At 35.7% G+C, this 24185-nt stretch overlaps 1 protein-coding gene across 8 annotated transcripts in view; it reads left to right on the top strand.

Annotated features, from left to right (window-relative positions):
• The first annotated feature begins 5819 nt into the window (after positions 1-5819).
• Positions 5820-24185, top strand: part of GPR65 (G protein-coupled receptor 65) — a 29659-nt gene continuing 11293 nt past the window's right edge. Inside the window, exons 1-4 of one of the 8 annotated variants that reach the window (XM_027844941.1) lie at positions 5820-5873; positions 10134-11715; positions 15889-15980; positions 21899-22125. In XM_027844941.1, the coding sequence (XP_027700742.1) occupies positions 10800-11715; positions 15889-15980; positions 21899-22033 (1143 nt within the window). In that variant the 5' untranslated portion in view covers positions 5820-5873; positions 10134-10799 and the 3' untranslated portion in view covers positions 22034-22125. Of the gene's footprint in view, positions 5874-9174; positions 9354-10133; positions 11872-15888; positions 15981-17215; positions 17548-18967; positions 19098-19353; positions 20153-21898; positions 22126-24185 lie in introns of those variants that run through there. The other 7 variants (XM_027844943.1, XM_027844940.1, XM_027844947.1 and 4 more) reach the window with 7 other exon arrangements.

The following is a 24185-nucleotide window of genomic DNA, read 5'->3' as shown; positions in this document are numbered from 1 at the left end:
CTTTCTTTCTTTCTTTCTTTCTTTCTTTCTTTCTTTCTTTCTTTCTTTCTTTCTTTCTTTCTTCCTTTCTTTCTTCTTTCTCTACATAGGGTATCTATCATACCCTTACCTGTCTGTGCTCTGCCCAAAGGGAATGTAATTTTTAATCTCTGGTCCCAGACCAAGCCCTACTTGGTCACTTTTGAGGCCCTGATTGGCTCAGAATGAATGTAATGAATTATTTCTGTTTTGGCTAGAAAACTTGAGGGTCTTCCCCCCAGATCTATTTCTTTTCTTTTTTTTTTTTAAGAGGCCATACTTTGCCTCATTTTTTATTAAGCCTTAATCACTGAATAGGTACTGCCTCAGTCAAACTGAGACCTGTTAAAAACCTTAGCTTGAAAAGGCCAAGGTCCCCCACTGCACCCTGGGCCATCTCCAGTCCTGATCCATATCTGGCCACTGGACCCAGATGGCTCCAGAGGAGAAAGTGAGGCTGGTGACTTTGTACAGCCTTCCCTCACTTAAATCCAATCCACTTATATGTCATGGTATCACCTCCCTGATGTCATGGTCCTCTTCAAAAAGGAAGAACAAATAGCTGCAGCTGCCTGACCTGTATCTACCATGCTGCCACAATATTGGTGCTTTTCTTGTATTAAAAAGGTAACAGAAGGAGCAGCTAGGTGGTGTAGTAGATAGAGCACCGGCCCTGAAGTCAGGAGGATCTGAGTTCAAATCCAGCCTCAGACCAAACACTTGACACGTACTAGCTGTGTGACCCTGGGCAAGTCACTTAACCCCGATTGCCTCAAAAAAAAAAAAAAAGTTAACAGTAGTGGCCAGGGCCACCTCTGGACATAATTGTCCAATAGGCAAAGTTAATATTTGCAACTACCTCTTCTTCTTTCTGATTTGTGTGTGTATTTATATGTGGAGGTGGCCTTTTCCTGCCCACCTCCATCCTCTATCCTGGTCTTATTCCCACCAGGTTTATTCACAGCTAGTTGTCAACTAACCTCCTCTAAGATATTATCTGATATGACCCTTGCCAAGAATATTAGAACACTCTTAAAAATGGAAATCCTACACAACTCAAAGGAATACATTTCTAATAGGAAATTTCATGTATTGTGACAGTAGGGAGCTATTTTCAATCAGAGGTCCTGCCTCGTACTCTTCAAATGTCATACCACTGGGATCAAATCCCTGATTGACCATATTAGTACTGTGCTCTAGCCAATACTAACCAACACATATAGGTGGCGCTCTCCTACTGTTAAGGTAGATCTTATAAACTACTTTACCAATAATATAATTACAATTTGAAGTTGTTTTTACAACAAAGATGATAGAATTGTGATAATTCACTTATTCCCTTCCCTTTTCCCTTTTAGGACTAAGCACATTTATTCACAGGACATTTCCACTGTGAATGGTACAGTCTATGGCGTTAGAATGATTATAAATAACAGATCTAGCAGGATAATTTGATCTTAGACCTAAGTTCAATTAGCACAGTCCTCTGGCCAGTTGAGCTGACACGGGATCCCTATGGTTTGACTTTTTCCCCATTTCCTATCATTTCAGTGTCTTGTGTGTTCAATACCACTAAAAACCTCTAGAATAACATGTTAAGGAATGAATAAAGCACTTACTATGTGCAAAGCACTATGCTAAGCACTGAGAATACAAATGAAAAAGACAGTCCCTGTTCTCATGGAGCACACAACTCATTTGAAAAGTTTTAGCTGCAAGCCAGACAGAAAAGATATCATGGTCTTTAGGGTACGTTGACAAAACAGATGGTAATGCCTCCTCTTTAATGTTATTTCCACCAATAAAATCATACCAGTTTGTGATGTTAAATCATTTGACAGTGCTAGAGACTTTGGTGGCAAGAAGGTTCTTTTCTGAGTCTTTAGTAGCTGTGACTGTAGAGCCTGCAATATGAGTTACGAGGCTGTGTTACCACAGAGAATGCTTTCCAGGATAATGGCTGTGGGCAATGAGATGGAATCATTGATGTCCCAAAGGCTCTTTAGGTTCACAGTCCTGGGCTGTTTCCATCAGAGTCTGAGGAAAGATGGTGGTCAAAATGTTCATAGTGGTTTGTCTTGGTGAAAACACGCTTTTTATTCAAGATAAAAAAAAAAGAAAGCAACATTGTTAAAAGCTAACATAGCATTCATAAGCTGTGAGGAATGTTGTCCCAACCCAGGCCATTGCCAGTCATTTTGACCCCTGTCTTGCCACTGGACTTTGATGATTCTGGAGGAAAGAATGAGGCTAAAGACTTTGCTCAGCTCTGCCTCACTTGGATCCAATTCATGCACAAGTCAAGATATCACCTTCCTGTTGTCATTAGTCCTCTTCAAGAAGGAAAGAAGGAGAACAATACCAACTCTCACTAGCAGCTGGGGTTCCCAGAGAAAGGCTACCATGCCCCTAGGGGATCTAGTAGTAACTCGAAAGGGTTAAGATATTTTTTCTCTAATACTCTTACTTTTAAGCCTCCACCAGATATATTCCCCCAAATATCAATTTATCCATCAATATTGCCTCAATCACTATAACTGATAGTCAGCATCAATTAGCTTTTTCAAAAGATTTTTTTTTATCGGAAATGATACTGTAAGAACTAAAGTACAAAACATTTCTCACCTCTAAACTGTGGCACATTCTACCCTCGAGACCTTAATTTCTAGAGAGAATGGGCTCAAAATTAAAGAAGTAGCTATATAAATCTTTTCTCTCACCAAGTTCACTTCTGAATGTGACATAGTGAAAGGTGAAGCCACTACCTTGCTCTCAATGACATGGCATCTCAGCTACCAAGTTAATCCACTGCTGGGCAGTGAATCAAGCAGACTTTTCCTCCCTAGCCTAGGTTTCCAGCCAACTCTGGTATAGATTCCAATTTTTGGACCTTCTGTGGCTCTTTCAACCTTTTGAAGCTAGTGTCAAAACCTAGTGCTTCTCTTCTCCTACACCCATTCACCTAAGAAGAGGAAACAACGAGCCACATCAGAGAAAGAAAAAGAGTGGCAGCATGCATTTATGGCTCCATGGTACTGGGTAGGAGAGAGTTGAAGGCTCCTCTCTCTCTCAGAGTCCCACAGTAATTTCCAGCAAGGCAAAGGTCTAATTCCTCCACCGTAATTTTCTATGCGTTCTCACTTCCAGTTCAGAAACCTATTAAAAGGTTTTTCTTCACCCCACAGGAAAGAGGCAAGAGATAGTCACAGAATACCTCTTCATACTTGGAAGGGGAGGGCATGACCCATTACACACCATCATTCTGGACATGGAAGCTCACACCTGTGATTCCTGCTCCCAGGGGAGGTTGAGCCTTGTGAATCCCTTGAGTTCAAGAGTTCTTAGCTATAGTATGCCAAACGCCAAATGGGTGTCCACACTGAGTCAGGCACCACTACAGTGAGGCCATGGGAATGTGGGGCCACAAGGCTACCTAAAGAGGGGGAGCCAAGCTTCCAGGGCAATCAGGAGTGGGAACGGGCCTGTGTATAGCTGCAGTACTTCTAGACTGGGAGAGATTGTCTCAAAAAACAAGCAAAAACAAACGTTACACTATCCCTCATGAATTTGCAGAAACACCTTCTGAGTTGGCACCAAGAGAAGTAGCTTCCATATTCTCAAAGGACTGGGCCCCAATTGACTTGTCTCACATTACACTAATAAATCACATGTCTAAAAAGCTGGTAAGCTTTTTGCTAGGTCATCTTTATCTTTTTTTTTTCTCCTGTTGAATCAGGAAGATGTGTGATTTTTGAGTTTTAACAGAAAGCCACCTACATCCTTATTTTTTGGAACAGAGTGCGTAAATGTCTGAGGTGAATGAAAAATTTTCTTCTCCCTGAAAGTGGAAGTATAATACGTTTAATTAATGTAAGGATCGTGAGTTATCATCATGAAATAACCCTTGTTTATAACCACAGAGAAAAAAGAGGATATGCTAACAGCAAAAATAAATTTCTTAGAAGAGAATCATGAACAAGCAAATGATTCCTTTCATTTTACTGATACTTGGAAGTAGGACTGGGAATGTGAATAATGTGTAGGCCTAACATTTATGCTGTTAAAGAGGAAGACATTATGGTGCAACGAAAAAAAAAAACACTCCATTTTGAGTTAAAGGTGTTGATTGATACCTCAGTTATGAAACATGCTACCTTAGTGACCTAGAGTAAAATATGACCTCTCTGGGATTCTTGTTCCACAATTACAAAAATGAAAGGGTTGCACTAAATGGTATCTGGGGTCCCTCTTAGCTCTAGTTCTATGTTCCTACATGTCATAGTTGTTAAAATGCAGGTTTAGCAAAGTTTCCCTTTACCTAATATCTCACTACTTACAACACAATTACGATGAAAAGTCTTGGATATATTGCAAAGCCAATACTTCCTCATTTGGTTTTTAAAATATTCAGTGCCCTTTCACAGAAGAGAAACTCAAGCTTCTCTGAGCAGCACTCCATCATAATTCTTATAACCCTTGGGTTGTCTTTATCACGTTCTTCCTTGAATGATATTTTTGCATATCTATTATCCCCGATAATATGCTATGAACTTCTGGAGGAATGGGACTGTTCTTCATCTTCTCATCCTAGAGTCTTGTACAATACCTTGAACTTGTTTAATAATTGTTGTAATTACTTCTAACTGTTTAATAAATGCTTATTGAATTGAATTTTTGAAATAAAAGACTCACTTATCACTTTTATGTTTTCTTCCTCATTTGGTGCATCAAATCAGTTATAAGCCACATATGAGAGTTAAAAATTAGATCCAAAGCAACTTCTTTGACTTACACATTTTTTGGTTAGGTAATTGGGGTTAAGTGACTTGCCCAGAGTCACACAGCTAGTGAGTATTATGTGTCTGAGGCCGAATTTGAGCTCAAGTCTTCCTGACTCCAGGGCTGGTGCTCTATCCGTCGTGCCACCTAGCTGCCCCTTCAGCTGTAGAATTTTGCAACAGTAAAAATTCTTTGTAAAGCCTCCCATGTTTAGAATTCTCTCCTTCCTCATTTTACTTTCAAGCTTCTCTGGCTTCCTTCAGGACTCAGCTAAAATCCCACAAGAAACCTTTCCCAATCTCCCTCAAGTCTAATGTCTTCCTCTGTTGATTATTTTCAATTCATCATCCATATATATGTATATTATATACACCCACACACACATATAACACACACAATGTGTGTGTGTATAAGTGTGTGTGTGTGTATAATTTGTACAAAGTTGTTTTCATAGACTGAACTACTTGAGGTCAGGATTTGTCTTTTGCCAGAACCTAACACTTAGCACAGTGCCTTATACATGAGGTTATTAATCAATGTTTATTGATAGACTGACTGACTCTTTGGTGCCATCATATTAATGGTCAATGCCTTTCTCAAATTCATTTTTTTTCCTGCCTCACTGTATTTCCTAGTTTTCATCTGAAATTGTTGGTTTATTTGTTCAAAGCACGATATTTAATGAAACCAGTGTCTGATTCAATCCTGTAGGGGTCAGTTTTGATCAACTCAAAACTCTGGGTCTTCTTGTTACAAGAGTACTCAATAGAAGTAAAACATATTAACTTTATTTCATGCAATAATTCTTAAGATAGAGTGAGAAGAATTTTCTTTAATTTACTTCAGAATAATAAATAAATAAAGTCAGCCTATAAACTATTTGGGAAAGTATTTTGTCCCCTAAACTTGAATTATGATCATTTTTTCATTTCAAGATGCTGCTTCCTCATTGGTTTATTGTGAAATGTCTGCAATTTCCTGTCTTTGTAGACTGTGCTGCTTTTTCCCCCTTCTTTAAAGTGAGCAGATTTATCAAGTATGTAGGCAGAAAGAGCTACTACTCCTGAGACAGCAGGGTAAGTAGAGAGAAGAAAATTTTTTAAAAAGATTATAATTAAGACTGTTTCTGTTAATATGATTATATAAAAAAGACTAACATTTACAAAGAGGATTTAGTGTTATTTCTATACTCACATAATTAACAAATCATTGTTACTGCAAGGCACAAATGGGGAAGAATAGGAGTTTTCTCTTACCCTGTGTAGTGACGAGCAGATATCAAGATTCCAACTTAGAAGTAGTGAGGAAAAAAATCTCCAGAACCAAAAGAAAAAAGAAAAATATTTTCCTAATGTTTTACATGTAATTTCTTTTTCAAGTAATTTGTTGGCGAATTATTGTTCATGTTTAAGATGATGTGGTCTAGAAGAAAGCATACTAGTTTAGCTAATTAGAGGCATTTCTGGTTCTTAAAGTGACTTTTACTCTTTCTTCATCTGCAAAATGGTGTAATGATTCTTTTTCATATTCTTTGCCTAAATGTTATGAAGATTAGAAGGTGTGTAACTGTTGAGGAGTATACTTTAGAATAAAGAAAAGTGAACCAAGTACTACTATGATGTTTTGTAAAAATATCCTTTATTTTGATCACATTGTCAACTATCCTATATTAAGAAGTTCATAATAAGTGTGTAACCCTGAGTAACACGTAGGTACCTAGAATTTATCTACTAAGTCATTCCCACCATGGGAGTTCTCTCTCTGGGGAAATCACAATTCCTTCACATATTCCATCATTTTAAAATTAATTATGATCTGATTCTTATGTTTTCTTACTTTGAAAAAAAATCACATTTCTTTAGCCCACTTTCAGATTCTCATCATTTTCAGATTCTAACCTATATTTCAGATTCTTAGATTAACCTGCATTCAGATTCTCATTTAATTTCTGTAAAAAGGAAGTAAAGTAGAAAATTTTTAAAAATTTAATGCAACACTTTTTAAAAAAAAAGTTTTCCCCAAAAGTCAGTTAAAATTACACCCAAATTATCTGAAAAGGTACATAAATTATAAGAAATATATATTCCATAACGATTCTCACGACAACTATTGTCTCTAATGATTTACTAGGAGAAAAGCCAACTTCTATTGTGCATTTACACTCATTATTGCTTAAGGTTTTTTCCAGGCTGTGGGGAGATGACTCATGAAAACATTCCTTCCCCTTCTAAAGAATATAGGCACTAGGAGTACACGGACCCCAATTGTGTGGGCCCCCAAAATCAGCGGAGATTGCTACCTAGTTTTGGTAAAATCCCATCTAGTTTTATCAAGATTACGTTTCCCCATAGTCCATGCCAGGGAATAGTGAGATCTACCACCATTAGAACTTTATAAATCTTGCCGAAAGCATTCTTGTCATCTTATCTTTAAGAATCCTACATATTTATATATGTATACATGGACATAATGTATGCCTTTCTCCATGAACTTGAGGACAGCTAGTGAAATTCCCACTAAGGTTTATTATACAGATAAATATGTTTCTATACTTGATATTAACGCTGTTGAAAGAGAATGAACTAGTAAAATACATCCCAGACTTTAACAACTGAACAAGGCTAAAAAATAGGTACATTTTCTTTAATACTATCAAACAGTAGAACAACAACAAAAAAGATCCTTTTTATAAATAAATTCATTTGTCCTGTTTTCCATTTTAGAACAGCTATTTTTTTTAATCTTGATAACTAATACTCGATGAGACAGGACATCTAATCAGTAAGAGTTGTCAGCCTGTCCCTGTCAAGAAGTTTTATAGCCACCACAATGTAGTAAAGTTGATTCTGCTATAAGGCTTGTTTTGAAGACACAGATTTATTCTAACTATATCCAGCTATTGAAATGTTAGGGAACAATTAGAGCATAATAAAAATTTGGGGTTTGCTAATGGTCAGTTTCCTCTGAGAGAAACGGCAAGAATGAAGAAAACCACTATTTCATGATAACTCATAAACTGTTACCCTTTTGACATCCATTTTCAAATCTTTTTCAAAGTAAAGTGCCATAGTTAGCCATATATCTTCTGATGTAACAGTGGTTGTGGACAGAGGAGTACTGGTCCTCATTCACATACTCTGTCCCCTGCTTCAGCCATGGTTATGGCCACTCTCCACCCTGCTCCTCTGGTTGTATCCATTAAGGTCACCCTTTCCCCTATAGGCGTCAAATTTGCCAACCCAGACCCCATGGGAATCTGGGAGTAGGATGAAAAGCAGCCTGAGACTGTGGATGTAGCTACTGTTTTTTGTAACATTTATGTATTTCTTAACCATTTAATATGTATAAAAATATGCTTTCATTTTTATTAAATTCCTGTCTTTTTTTGTAACTGTTTCACTGACCTAGTATTGTGTTTCTAATTCCATTTTTTCCCATAAGCCCCTGCGACTTCTATTGCATGATTTTGCATTGCGTGATGATTTTTATGATTGTATATGTCTGGTTACAGCAGAACTATCCGTAGATGGGAGCAGATTGCTGAAACTAAGAGATAGTATCAGAGAATAAACTCAGTGACTCTGAGGTCAGAAGAAATATTCAGCAAGAGGCAGGGTATCTGTGGCTTGGCAAGACACAGGGCATCAGGGTTCTTTGTGAACCAACACACGTGGCCAGCCAGGAAGAACTAACAAAGACCGCCCCAACATTAAGATTAATTCTAGTTTTGTTTTTTTTTTCTTCAACATCTGGGCTGGTTTGAAGTCAGTGATCCAGATAAGTATCTGACTTAAGGTTAAGAAATTCCTTTTAAATTCAGTTACATCTCTGATTGGGATTCTGTATCTCCAAAACCTATTTCAGAGACTGTTGGGGGAGGGAAACCCAAGGAACTGATTGGTATGCAAAGGATAGGCCAGAAAAAAAACTAAGTGAAAAGGGCAATACTTTTGTCAATAAAACTTCTGCTATACGATCCTACTCTTGTTATGTTTATCTACTAGCAACAAAACCCAACTTTCATGCTGGAATTCTGATCAATGCTATTTCTGTGTGTGTGTGTGTGTGTGTGATACATATATGAAAAGGTGATTTTACTGGCAAAACAAGAAGACTAAAGATATGTTGAAGAGTCTAATATATCACGTGTTAAATTCACATAATTTAAATCATTCAGTATATTGTTAAGATTTTTGGTTGGTTGGTTTTTTTAAATTACAGACCTTTCAGCAGTGCTAATGACAATTTTTCCTTGGAGAATATATAGATTTGGATATTGTCCTACAAACTACACATTTGAAATCTCATGACCCCATGCTTTCTCCTGTCCTGGTTGTTGTTGTTTATCCTTAGTCCTCGAAGAGAACCATGACATCAGGGAGGTGATGCTATGACATGCAAGTGAATTGGATTTAAGTGAGGAAGGGTTGTGCAAAGTCACCAGCCTCGCTTTCTCTTCTTGAGCCATTTGGGTCCCGTGGCAAGATATAGAACAAGACAGCTGGAGATGCCGCCCAGCCCAGAATGCTACATAAGCAACATAGGAAGAATGTGATGTAAGAAGCATTTTCTGTCCTAAACATCCTCTCTTCTCTCTTCCACTGGCCTCTGATGACCTGTGACTGTGGATTCCTTTCCTCTCCTTCCTGAAATTCCTGTCATTAGAGCCATTTTCCTGGGTCAGATTGAAAAGGCATGAAGTTCCTATTTCACAATATAAGGGTAAACAGGAAAGAGCCCAGGTCTAAGAGTTTCTCCTGTCCTGACAAGAGCAACAAATGTTCATGGTTTTATTATTACTTTTCTGTGTGTGTTTGTGTGTGTATGTATGTGTGTGTATATGTGGGGGAGAAGCACTTTTCTAATCATTTTATTAATCCTCAAGAGGGAGAAACCCTGGAATTCATCATGCTTGTGGAAAATTATTATTACAAACCTAACTTCTTTTCTATAAGTTTCTCTATGATAGACATAACTGCTTAGTTTTTTTTCATCTCCTAAAGTCTATGATTTAGTATTTGCTTTTTAAAAACTTCAGAATTATATATCAAGGCATTTTTAAGATCTTCAGGAGAGAAAAGCATATTTCAAAAAACATAAAACAATCAAGAAATACTTTTTTTTTTTTGGCTAGGCAATGGGGTTAAAGTGACTGGCTCAGGGTCACATAGCTATTAAGTGTTACATATCTCAGGTCAGATTTGAATTCAGGTCCTCCTGACTCTAGCTAGGGTCAGTGCTCTATTCACTGTGCCACCTAGCTGCCCCAGAATGCTTCTTTTTAAACTAGATCCTGAGTATAAAATATGTCACAACTGTTTTCTCTTTCCTTACAGAATCAAAGGCATTTAAGAAGAAACTTCAACCGTTGATAAAGCAAAATATTAATTATTCCTATTGTGATCAAGCTAACTTGAGTTTTATGGAGATTAACAAACAAAGTGTGGTCCTACCTCCAGGCCATGTGATGGACTAGTTGATCTCTTTTGTCAGTTTTCTGGAACTATGATTACATAATATTAAGTTTCTTCAATCAACTGCTGGTCAGTTAATGGTCAGACACCAATCCATAGGCATTTGTGGAAAAATATCTAGGCCCCAAATATTCAATGGAATTGCAAAATAAGACCAGCCTATGAGATCTTAGTATATGAGCTGCTAAAAACAAAAAGCTAATAATAACACAGTTCCACTTTTTCATGGACTTTTAGAGAATAACAATAATAGCTAGCATTTATATAAAACTTTAAGGTTTGTAAAGTACTTTACAAATATTATCTCATTTTATTTTTTACAGCAACCCTGGAAATTAGATAATAGTCTTATCCCTCATTTTACAGATGAGGAAACTGAGTCAGACAGAGATTCAATGACTTGCCCAAGATCATGCAGCTAGTAAGGATCTGAGGCTAGATTTGAACTCAGATCTTCCTGACTCCAGGTCAGGAGTACCACCTCCTGTACCACCCAACAGAACTGACACTATTGCCAGAAAACAAATCATGAATGAAACTGAGTGTATTGAAGAACAGCACCATGTAGATCACTATTTGTTCCCCGTCATTTATATTTTTGTGATGGTCATCAGCATTCCTGCCAATGTCGGGTCTCTGTGTGTTTCATGTCAGCAAGTGAAGAAGAAAAATGAATTAGGAGTTTACCTCTTTGGTCTATCACTCTCTGATCTCCTCTATTCATCAACGTTACCCCTTTGGATACATTACACTTGGAATGAAGACAACTGGACATTCTCTCCCGCCCTGTGCAAAGTGAGTGCTTTCCTGATGTATGTGAATTTCTACAGTAGCACCGCCTTCCTCTCTTGCATCTCCTTTGATAGATACTTGGCAGTGGTCTATCCTTTGAAATTTCCTTATCTAAGAACAAGAAGAATCGCCTTTACCATCAGCCTATCAATCTGGATCATAGAAACATTGTTCAATGCCATCATTATCTGGAAGGATGAAACGTCTATTGAACACTGTGGTACCAACAAGTCTTATACTTTGTGTTTTGACAAATACCCCTTGGAGAAATGGCAAAGTAATTTCAACATCTTTCGGACATGCACTGGTTATGTGATCCCCTTGGTTATAATTATATTTTGCAACCAAAAAGTCTACCAAGCAGTAAAGCATAATCAAGCCACAGAGAACAGTGAAAAGAAGAGGATCATCAAGTTGCTTTTGAGTATCACGCTCACTTTTTTCTTATGCTTTACCCCTTTCCATACTATGTTGCTGATTCTAAGTATTGGAAAGCACAGCACAAACTTCGGCAAGCAGATATTTAAACTTTATAGAATCACTGTTGCCCTGACGAGTTTAAATTGTGTGGCAGATCCAATTTTGTACTGTTTTGTAAGTGAGACAGGAAGATCAGATATATGGAACTTGTTCAAATTCTGCCATCTGCCAAGTAAGTCTCAAAGAAACATGACTGTCTCTATGTCTACAAAATACAGTGTAGAGTTAGACATAGAATAAAGCAGAATGTTTTTCTTCCCCCCCAACCCCTTTCGATGGAAGATTTTATATTTTTTGACTTTCCTTTTTTAAAACTTTGACTTTTGAATTCTCTCCCTCTCTCCAGTCCCTCCCCCGCCCATTGATAAGGCAAACATTGTAATATCAATTAGACATATGAAGTCATGCAAAACATATTTCCATATTAGCTACATGGCAAAAAAAGCAAGAAAAATAAAGTGAAAAAAAACTATATTTCAATCTGCACTCAGACTTCATCAGTTCTCTCTGGAGATGTATGCATTTTTCATTATTCATCCTTTGGAATTATCTTAGATTGTTGTCTTGATCAGACTAGCTAAATTCATTACGACATTATTGTTACTATGTATAATGTTCTCCTGGTTCTGCTTATTTCACTTTGCATCAGTTCATATAAGTCTTCTCAGGTTTTTCTGAAACCATCCTGCTTGTCATTCCACATAGCATAATAATATTCCATCACAATCATACCCCACAACTTGTTCAACCATTCCCCACTTGATAGGCATCCCCTCAATTTCCAATTCTTTTGCCACCACAAAAAAGGAGTTGCTATATATATTTTTCTACATATATGTTTGTTTTGTTTTGTTTTTACCTTTTTCTTTGTTCTCTTTGGCATATAGACCTAGTGGTGGTTCTGGGTTAAAGGGTATGCACAGTTTTACGGCTCTTTGGGCATGGTTACAAATTGTTCTCTAGAATAGTTGGACCAGTTGACAACAAAGTGGAGTGTTTTTCAAGCCATCAAGATAAATATGGGAGTTATGGTGATCAAATAATCTATTAGAATAACACATAATTTAACTAGCATTGTCAGGAATGAATTATTTAATATAAAACATCTCATTTAATTAATCACGGAGAAGTGTGTGAATAAGACCTAGATATCTCACTAGGTGGGTTTGGAAGTTGCTTAAGATTGTTTGAGAGACTTGGTCATGCTGTGTTGGTCTAGGCTTTAATATTTTAATTTAAATTTAATATTTTAATTTTTTAATATAAATTTTTAATATTTAACTAAAAGTCAATATTTTAATAATTTTTTAAGGGAGTGTTTACATACATCTCTGCCTTTTCAAGCAGAGTAAATTAAATGGAACCATATAATTTTTTTCTTGATGATCTTATTTTCATCAGTAGCAACAGTTATTGTATCTGGCTGTAGTACAACAAGGCAAAAAATGTAGGGTTGTTTGCCCTCCAGGAATGAACTCAGACTATACTTCTAGTTCTTGCAGCTTTTTGTAAGTTTTCTCCTTCCTCTCCCACTATCTTTGTCAACTGTCACTTCTAGCTTTCATTGTCTCCCCTTCACATCCCCTTGGACCTCTCTAATCTTTTTTTTTTCTTAAGGCAGTTGGGGTTAAGTGACTTGCCCAGGGTCACACAGCTAGTGTCAAGTGTTTGGTCTGAGGCCGGATTTGAACTCAGGTACTCCTGACTTCAGGGCCGGTGCTCTATCCACTACGCCACCTAGCTGTATTGCTTCTAATTTATGGAGCTAGAAGTCTAGCAACTGAGTATGCTGTTCTTGTGCTTTACATATGAATAAATAAGAATAACAAGGCACCTTTCATAAAATAATGGGAATGAAATTTAGTTCATCGACTCTAAGACAGCAGCTTCACCTATTCAGGGGACTTTTTTTCCCTTTCAGAGTCCCAGTTCTATTTCAGGTTCACAACTCTGATCTAGAATGCTGTTTGCCAGAAAACTAGCTCCCAGATAATTTACTGTACTTATATGTATATTTTTAAACTGCCAAAATTTGTTACACTGGATTTTTTTTAGTGTTTTATTTTTTTCCCAGTTACATGTAGTAACAAATTTTAACTTCTGTTTTTAAAACTTGGAGTTCCAAAGTCTCACCCTTCCTCTCTTCCTACCCCCTCCCCCCTACTGAGAAGGCAATCAATTCGATACAGGTTATACATGTTATACCAAATTTTAAATAAAAAAATGTTTATTCTGCATCATTTATATTTTGAAGTCTCTGAACGGCACTATTATTACACTGTTCTACCTTCATGGGTACTCAGTGAAGGTTTGTTGTATACTCTTCTCTCTTGCCTACCCCTAATCAAGTTAAAATTCCAGAACTTTGAAATAGTTTTTGCTTTCACATTTCAAATTGTCCCCCTCTACCTGAGCTTCACCTCTATATTCACCTCTCTATGGTTAACTTCTCCAAACTGCTCCCCACCACTAAGAAAACATATACAAACATACATACTTGCACGTATCCATCAAGTTTTACTTGTAGCATGGTTTAGTGGAAATAAAACTGGACTTGAATTGCAGAGGGCCTGATTTTGAGTCCCAAGTCTATTATGTACTAGCTGGGTGACTTCGGACAAGTCACTTGAATTTTCTGAGCCTCAGTGTCAAAATGAGAGTGTTTAACTAGATGATCTCTGAGATTTCCTTGAGTTCTAAAAGATACAATCCTATTCTGCAAAATTATCATTAACAAAAGCAAGATGTCTCTGCCTGTAAGAGCTGTAACTTACTTGAATGATTAAAAAAGCATTTACTATGTACTTACTATGTAACAGGCACAGAGCGGGACAAATATAAAAAGCAAGACAGCCCCCACTTTCAAGGGCTTACATTCTAATAGGTAAGCTGGCAAGGTCGGACTAAATCTCTAGCGTCCCTTTCAGCTAAAAATCTATAACTATATGGATTGGCTAGATGCTATAAATAGCCTAGTCCAAAAAAGGTCCCCAGCATGTTGTTTTCTTTTCCTTCTTAAATAAACTTAGCAAATACCAAACACATGCAAATAAACAAAATAAAAAGTATACAAAACCAATCTCAATTTTTTGGTCATTTGTTACAAATATACATATTAACTTTAACAAAATAATAACAAAAATATGACTTAATTCCATGTTGCCCTATGACCCTCTTTCTTTTGTATACGTATATCTCTATATAGAGATATACATACACATATGTTTATATATATATACATACACATATCAAATATATTATGTAAATATTATATATGTGTGGGTATATATATATATATATATAATTTTGATGCCCAGCACATTCTATGAGGGGGGAAAACTACTGATCATTTGATTTTATTGACAGACATTTCCTAAAAACTGTTTATGTGTAAGGCATTATGCTAGGTGCTAAAGATTTTTTTTTTTAAAACAAATTGTCCCTGGCCTCAAGGAGCTTACATAACTTCTGGCTCATAGTGATACTTTTTTATGCCCTTCTAATGAATTAAAAGTGCAGGCTACAACTGGCTATTTATTCCTTTCCAAAGTAGTTTCTTTGCAGTCTGTAAGGGAAGGCTTTGGGAGGAGTTTCTACCCTCCAGTCTTCCGATCACATATCTACATATTGATCACCAACATAGGGATATCACTGCTTAAAATGTCATTTTCATTTTTTGTTTTACAGTTCCTGAAGGTTTTTTCTCCCAGGATGTTGGTGATTTATAAGCATAAATTGAACATCTTTTGCTAGAGAAAGGATTGAGGGGTATAGGAACCTCCTCTCACCCATTTTGTTTAGAAAGTCTTCCCATATGAGCTGAGTTTCCAGAATCCATGATAACTTCAGTCTCCAATATTCTTGACTCTTGAGCAATGATTCCCTGAAAGTCTCATGACAGTATATCCTTTAATTGACCTATTTTGTTCCTTACCTTCTTTTTCAGTTTAAGTCTGGCCTCAAAGCTAGAAAATTTCCCCATGCCATTAGGATCTTATATTTCAATAACAACAACAACAACAACAACAAAAAAAAAACCCAAACTTTGAAACAAGCTACTGTTTCTTTCTTCTCTCACCTGTTGGTGTTTATTTTAAATTACACAATCTGGGTTTTAAAAATAGAATATATGTTAACATATATAAGCCATATGTTCTTTATAGAGCTTTTATCTTACTATATGTGCCAGGGTACCTTCTCCGCCTGTCATCTTCACTACTTTGCTTTCTATGCATTCATTTTTACTCCGCTAAAACCATCCAGGGGTTGCTATAGAAACACAAGTGATATCGTAACACACTCCATTGTGCAGGACTCTATAATAATAGAATTATCTTTTGTCTAGGTACAACATCTGACCCTGGCATGGAATTAGAAGATTGCTCTTCCAACAGAAAGCACACCAAAACACACGTGCTTAGCCATCAACTAACTCAAGTATGTACCAAGAAGCTGGGTTCCTTTAGCAAATCTTATATGTCATCTATTTGACAATTATAAAATGTTTTCTCTTTTGAGAATTCTATTACCAGCTGAAGGGGGAAAAATGACTCCCTGAGAATTGAAAGTCCTGCATGTTTTCACATCTTTGTAAATCTACAGGAAGGCATTCAGTTTTAAGGTTCTTTTCTCCCAGACAACAAACTGGATGCCAAGAAAGCTATGGGAAACAGGTGGCTGTTGTTCCTGGGCAAACTGTAACTAATTCCAAATTAAAAATCTTTGTTTAATATACTTCTTTGAAGTCAATTATATTCGACAAAGCATTTATTAATGCCTTTGTGTTGCTAGTCACCCGCGTTAGAGAGAAAAACATAACATCCCCTGCCCTCAAGAAACTTACCTTCTGATTTTTTCTTGGTAGATACATATTTCTTAACAGGTCAAACCTTCAGGGGGAAATCAGCAATATTTCAAAAGAAGGCTGATAAAAGGCAAATTAGTTTACTATAAATACTTTACACAATTTCAATGGAAGGAACTAGGATAGCTTACTTCCCCTTTCATCGCTTCACAATCTTTGGTTGTTATTTCAATTTGAAATATGAAAGCATATGAATGAGCCAAGTGACCTTTTTCTCTACAAGAAAGTGGCTATAATAAAATTATGTCTAGCTCAGAGGAAAAACTAAGAGTTTGTCTTGGGTATTGCCTGCTAGGGGCCATCCAAGTGAATCTGTGTAGAGACTTTAGAAGTTTTAGGGACACGTTTGCCTCCCCCCTGAAGGGCCACTATTTTGATATGGCTAAGCAATCCACTCACTAGCCAGTGAGCAAGAAAGATCAGTCATTCAGCTGTTCTTTAAAATGGAAAGACTAGGCTTTAGCTAATTTTTTTTCTCTTCAGCTGCAAATCAGAACTACTCTAGCCTACCCCAAGAGACATTGGGGAAAGGACCATGAACTTTCTCCTTCCCTGCCAAATAACCATTTCCTAAACACCTTTTATATGTAAGGCATTATGCTAGGTGCCAAATATTAAAAAAATATTAAAAAAAAAAAACAAGCTGTCCCTGGCCCCTAGCAGCTTACATCCTACTGGCTCATAATGATGATTTTTTTTTTTAAACCTTTACATTGGATAAAATAAAAGTACTGCAAAGGTCAGCTAGGTAAGCTTGAGGTTGGCCCTTTTCTACTGCGGGTTTTTTTTTTTTTTGTTCTGATTCTAGGTGACCAAAGATCCATTGAGATCTAGCCTTAGGTCCTCAACCAATGTTGGCTTAAATACTGTGCCATCCCTTAGTGCCTAGAAGTTTCCGGGGAAGCCCCAGCACATGTTCTCTGAGATGGCTGATAAAGGCCTATTGGAAGCAAGCTCCAAATCCTACTACAAGTGTTTTCATATTTCTATTTTCTCCAGCCTGTGAACTTTTTTTTAAAACGCTAAATTAAAGAACACTAAAAAAAAGTACTTTTCTATATGTAAAGTAAAACAGAAGTTTATATATGAAACCATGAATTTTTATGACAAAGTTTGCTTTTTAAAAAGTCATGAATTCCATATGTTGAATTTATAACTACACTACTGCATTGCATTGATTAACTACAATATTAGTACATAATAAATTCAATATATTACTTTCAAAGCTGTCCTACTTCTTGGTGTTTCCCTCTTAACTTCCTTCTGTGTACTTTAAAAGATGCTCCAATAATTTTTTCCTTTCCCCTTTTTATTTTCGCAGCTTACATTAGTTCTTTCCTTTCTTACAAAGCCCACCCTTATTCCCCCAAACCACTCCCTACCCCCCAAAAAAGGAAAAAAAAGTATAATCCTTAGAACAAACATAGCTGTTTGCTTTCTTTCTCTATCACTTGTAGCTAGCAAACACACATGGAATTCCTATAGCCACTAGGTGCTGATATTGTTCCACCTACTTTAGGATGAGTTCTCTTGAGAATGAGAAGTCTGTTTCTGCTGGTTTCTTATTCCTAAATAGAAGTGTTTGGGATTGTGTTTTCATCTCAAGAAAGCAAAAATACTATATACGTCACTCTGGGAAGAATGATAAAAGAGATTAGATTTGTGTGTTTGTTTTTCTATGCCTTGCAAAAGGCTCTTGATTGAGCCCTTCCCTCAGTTGTACTGTGTGTCCCCAACTATAAGTAACTTTGGGTATATTTTGTGTCAAATGGGAAAATATGTATAATGTACTTTGAATAGCTTAAAATTATTTAACGATAATAACAAAAAAGGCTCTTACCCATTCATTCAATTGATGTTTATTAAGCACCTATGATACATATTTGTTATCACAGAGACTTCTCTATGCTAAGGACTACAGTGGAGACTATGAGACACTAAAATTGGTCCACACCAAAGGTGCTTCCCAAGGACTAGGCAAATGTAGCCATATCTGAGGATTACTTGAGCTTGAATTTCTCTTTGCAAACAGTTCAACCTGTGTAAAGACTCTGTAAAACTGTGGCCAGTTTAAATACTCCCGGCAGTCTATCTGCCAATCCTACACATTTATAGTAAGAGCAATATTTACCAAGGCTCCCCACCTCCCATGCAGGTTAAGCTAGGATTTTTTTTTCTCTGAAAACACAAGGAAACAGTTTCCATACCTGACTGGTCCAGGGGGCTAAGGCTCCAGTCATCTCTAAGTCTCCCTGGTCATCTAAGTTAGAGATTCTCTATCTGTGGTATGAGTACCTCCAGAGTTTACAAGAAGCTTGTTACAGGGTATAAGGGAACATTTGGTAAATGATTCTATTATCCTATTGAAATATTTCAAAAACAGTAGTGTTATAGTAGAGATTATCTAGAGAATAAAGTTTTCATTGAGAAAGATTAAATTTTTAAAAAATTTTATGTTTATTGGCATTGTTAAGCTCTAGAATTTTACTTTTTCCTTTTATTGCTCATACCAAACCCTATTCTTCATCTACTCTGTGACCTCCAATCTTTATCCCTTCAGTTATCTCCCCGACCATCACCTCTGCAGTAGTCACACTCACCTTCTTTCCTCATTTTGACCCCTCGGTGAACCAGCTCAACTCTACTGGATACTGGAGTGATTTGGCATTTCCTTCTCCAGCTCATTTTACAGATGAAGAAACTGAGGCAAAGAGGGTTAAATGACTTGACCAGGGTCACAAAGCTAGTATCTGAGTCCAGATTTCAATTCAGTTCTGGAGCTACCACTCTATCTACTGCTCCATCTAGCTGCCCAGTCCCTTTCTATAATTATAATATTAGCTCGCATTTCAGATTTATGAATTAGAAAGAATTTCTGATAGACTATATATTTGGTTGACAATTTTAAAGGATGTTCAACTTCCCTCTCATTTCTTCAATCCACAGAGAAGTATGTAAATGGAAATGACTTAAGCAGACATCATTTATTGGATATTTGAACTGAAAGACTCAAGATCAGAGATGGGGGTAACAGAAGAGGCAAGATATCAAGCAGAATAGGGGCAGTTCTTTACCATGATTGGCCTGTCCTTGTCTATATCCCTGCTCCAATAGAATGATCCTCATACCAGACAGAAACATATGGTAGCCAAGAGTAATGTTGATTTGGAATATAAATTCATATGTTACAGAGGATGATGATGGACAATTATGAGCAATATTTACCTAGAAAATTACAAAGAGCATTGGAATTAAAAATTGTAAGAACATTGATGAGAGACTTGGTTAAGCCATATCATATAATGTGAAGAAGGTGAGTGTAGAAAACATTTCATATAAATAAAGTTCTGGATGTCATAATCTAACAATTTTTAGTAGGAATTACACAGCAGGATCTCAAGTATACCTCTTGAGTGTGTTAGTATGTTCAAGATCTAAGGTTTCATCAGTGTGGAAACTACTTCTACCTAGATGCAGTCAGTCTATATTTTAGTATTAGGTAGTGGCCTGAGGCTCAGAGATTAAATGATTTGTCCCTGTTGGACATCAAGTTAAAATTAGAGGTGGGATTTGAATTCATGTCTTTCTAACTCTATGTCCAGCGATCTACATGCCCCAATGCCTCTCATATAATGCACATTATTCTATCTACTCAGCACATGAGTGATTCACAAATATTTACTGAATGAATAAATTCAATCTAATACTTAAGCTAAATAGTCATGTTTATTGTCTTGTGTTGTAAGACTTGCCCATTAAAATCCAGATGTTCTCCAATTTATTTCTAATCTTTATTCTCTATTTAATTGTTCTCAAATTTTAGCCCTTTTAAAACATTTGCCTCAGTTTATTTCCAATTATTTCCTCCCTCATACAATAATGTAGTTATGTTCTAACATAATGATATTTACATATCAATGAAGGTGATATAATGAATCATATTTGATTTTCCTTCTGCTATAATTTTATTTTTTAACAATATTTTATTTTCCCCCACTTATATGTAAAAACAATTTTGACATTTTTTGTTTTGTGTTCCAAAGTCTATATCTCCTTTACTTCCCTTCCCTATCCTTGAGGTGGTAAGCAATCTGATATAGGTTATATTTATACAATCTTGCAAAATATTTCCATATTAGTCATTTTGTTCAATAAGTCTTGAAAGTAAGAAAGAAAAGAAAGAAGAAAAAAGGAAGGAAGGAAAGAAAAGAAGGAAGCAAGGAAAGAAAGAAAGAGAGAAAGAAAGATAGTATGCTTCAGTCTGTATTCAGACAAAATCAGTTCTTTCTCTTGAAGTAGATAGTGTTTTTTCATCATGAGTCCTTTGAGACTGTCTTGGGTCATTATATTGCTAAGAATAGCTAAGTCATTCATAATTCTTCATTCTGACATTGCTGTTACTGTGTATTATGTTCTCTTGGTTCTGCTTACTTCTCTTTGTATCAGTTTATGTAAGTCTTTCCAGGTTTTTCTGGAACCATTCTGCTTGTCATTTTTTATAACACAATAATATTCCATTACAATCTTATACTACAACTTGTTCAGCCATGCCCCAATTGATGGGCATCCCCTCAACGTCCCATTCTTAGCCATCACAAAAGAGATGCTATAATGAATATTGTTATTATTTTTTTCTAGCTTTATAAAATAATTTTTGGTAGTTTGATTGGTATGGCACTGAATAAAAGGCAGGATTGTCATTTTTATTGTATTGGCTCAGCTTCCCCATGAGAAATTAATATTTTTTCCAGTTGTTTAGATCTGACTTTATTTGTGTGAAAAGTGTTTTGTAAGTCCTCATATAGTTACTGGGTTTGTCTTAGAAAGTAGTCTCCCAGGTATTTTATATTGTCTATAGTTATTTTAAATAGAATTTCTCTTTCTATTTCTTGCTGCTGGACTTTGTTGGTAATTTATAGAAATGCTGATGATTTATATGGGTATATTTTATATCCTGCAACTTTGCTAAAGTTGTTAATTATTTCAACTAGTTTTTTAGTTGATCCTCTAGGACTACTATAATTCTTAAAACCATTTTTGAACCACCAATGGGTTTTTATGCATTAAAAATTACTCAAATAATATGGTTGTTATGTGTCCAGAAAAGCGAGGCATTAACCGTTTAACCAAGAAACAAATGAGCTTGTGAAATCTCTTGCTCACTATTCAATGCCAGGTTCAAAACAAGATCATAAATTGAGTCATTCACAAAACGTACGCACAATTAATGTGCTGCATTAATATTACATGTTAGAGAAAATATTTTTCTGCAATGATTTGACTTGGCAATAACATGACAAATGCTCTGAGTTATTAACAATAACTGAGAAGTTTAATAATATTGATATAAGATACTAAATTATAATTTACAGATATCCTTTTGAAATAGTCTTTTCCCAAAATTATCATGAAAGACATGCAAATAGGTAAGTAGTTTGATAGTTAATCATAGTTTCTGTTCCAAGCTACTGATATGTTATCATTTTCCTAGAAGTTCACAGACAAAAGAAGTTGCTCAACTTTTCTGGTCCAGAGTTTCCTTATTCATCAGATGGAGGTGCTACAATTGAAAGATTGCAATCAGGAAGAATTAAATAGCAAACATCATTTGATAAGTGACACATAGGTGGCATGCAAATTGAGTAACTAGTACTCAGGGTAAATGCTGACTGTGTTTTTGAGGATTAAAAATGCATATAAACTGGGGCTATATGTCTTAGTTTTCTATTTAAGAGTAAGGAGCTTATTAAATGTTTATGGACTGACATATTATATAACATTTATAGTTGTCCATATTATTTGTATACAATTCATATAGCAAGGTGGTCAGTTTTCTCTTTGGTTCTTTGTTCCTTTGTACTTAGTACTTTGTACTTAGAGCTAACTTTGAAAAATATCTAAAATAAAACTTAAGTATAGTCATTTTTCCTAAGTTTTATATTTCTTTATTTCCATAGATATTCTAGAGCATTTTTCCCCAGTGAATTTTGTTATTATTTTATCTAGGGCTAAAAAATATCTCTCTAATAACTTGATTGAGATACTATTAAATTTATAAATTTTACAACTCTAGAAATAAAAGAATTATAAAAGAAAAATATTGAAAATAAGCAGAGTTTTCCTGGAATGATCAATGGGAGGATAGTTCTAGGAATCACTGTGCCAAATTAAATCTGTGACAAAGCTATCTGAAAATAAAATGGATAAATGGATAACAGAGTTTCCAAATTGTTTACTGGCCCTCAGAGTACAATATAGGTATTGGACTTGGAACAGCTTTCACAGAAAAATCATGGGGCTAAGGATACACAGGAGCCCATAAAAAAATCCAGAAGCATAAATCACTCATCACCTAGGAACATTTTCTTATCTTATCTTTGGGGCCAAGTTTAGTCACTAATAATTTCATGGCCTTCAGTTTTATTTTTTGTTTTATGCATTTACATTTTGTACTCACTGCCTATATTTTTTATTGCTTCTGTGCTCTTCATTCTGCATCTGTTCATACAACTCTTGCCATGCTTTTCTGAATTCTTCATATACAGTGGCACATGGCACAATAATATTTTATTAAATTCATGTTCCACAATTTGTCTAGACATTTCTCAATCGATAGACATTTACTTTTCCCTCACAGTTATTTTCTACTAAAAATAGTGCTATAATGAATATTTTTGTGTATATGGGACTTTTATTTCCCTATACCTCCCTGGGGCATATGTCTAATAGTAGATCTCTGAGTCAAATGGTATAGACTTTTTGGTCACTTTTTTGCATAATTCCAAATTGTTTTCCAGTATTGTTGGACTAATTTATAGGTCTGCCAATTGCCTGTTTTTGTACAGGTCCTTAAATATTGAAAATTCCTTATCTTTTGTCATCTATGCCCATTTACTGATTATAAAGTGAAACCTCAGAATTGTTTTGATATGTATCTTTCTTATTATAATGATCTGGAGCAACATTATTGTTAATAATTAAGAACACTTCTGCTCAGTGTTTGATCACTTAGCAATAAGATAATTAATCAATCAATCAATAAACATTAAGCATCGACTATGTACCAGGCACTGTGTCAGATGAAAGGGATATAATTACAAAGAATGAATTAATCCCTATGCTCAAGGAGCTTGCATTCTAATGAAATTGTACTTAATCTTATATATTTCTGTTATTTCCTTATTTATGTTGAATATCATGTTCTTTTCAGAATTAAATGATACAAATATTTCCCCCAAACAAATAACCTCCTTTGTAGTGCTGGTTGCATTGATTTTATTCATGCAAATTTTTTTTTCGTTTCCCTTAATAAAAATGATCTATTTTGTTTTTTGTGATGGTCTCTGGCCCATGTTTGGTTCAAAACTCTCTCTGACCATAGGTGTGAAAGGTACCTCATCTTGATCTCCTTTAATTTTTCTTTTGTTTGTGGTATAACCTTTTAATATTCAGGTCTTCTATGCATTTTGAGCTTATTGGGGTGTGTGGTATAATCTTTTTATCTAAACTTAATTTCCAACTGTTTTGCCACTTTTTCAAAACTTTTTATCACAATGGGTAGTTTTTCAAATAATTAATGCTCTCCAAACATTCAAACTGTCTCCAAACTGGCTCTCCTGTTCATCAAATGCTGGGCTATAAGTTCTATTGTTTCCAGCTCTTCCTTATCTAGTCTGTTATGGTCATCTACTTTTCTATTCTTTTTTTTTTTTAATGAGGCAATCAGGGTTAAGTGACTTGCCCAAGGTCACACAGCTAGTACTTGTCAAGTGTTTGAT

The sequence above is a fragment of the Vombatus ursinus genome, unplaced genomic scaffold (assembly GCF_900497805.2).
Source record: "Vombatus ursinus unplaced genomic scaffold, bare-nosed wombat genome assembly UNPS02014945.1, whole genome shotgun sequence".
NCBI classification, from domain to species: domain Eukaryota; kingdom Metazoa; phylum Chordata; class Mammalia; order Diprotodontia; family Vombatidae; genus Vombatus; species Vombatus ursinus.
The sequence above is the reverse complement of the archived record's forward strand: the minus strand, read 5'-3'. Positions and strand labels throughout refer to the sequence as shown.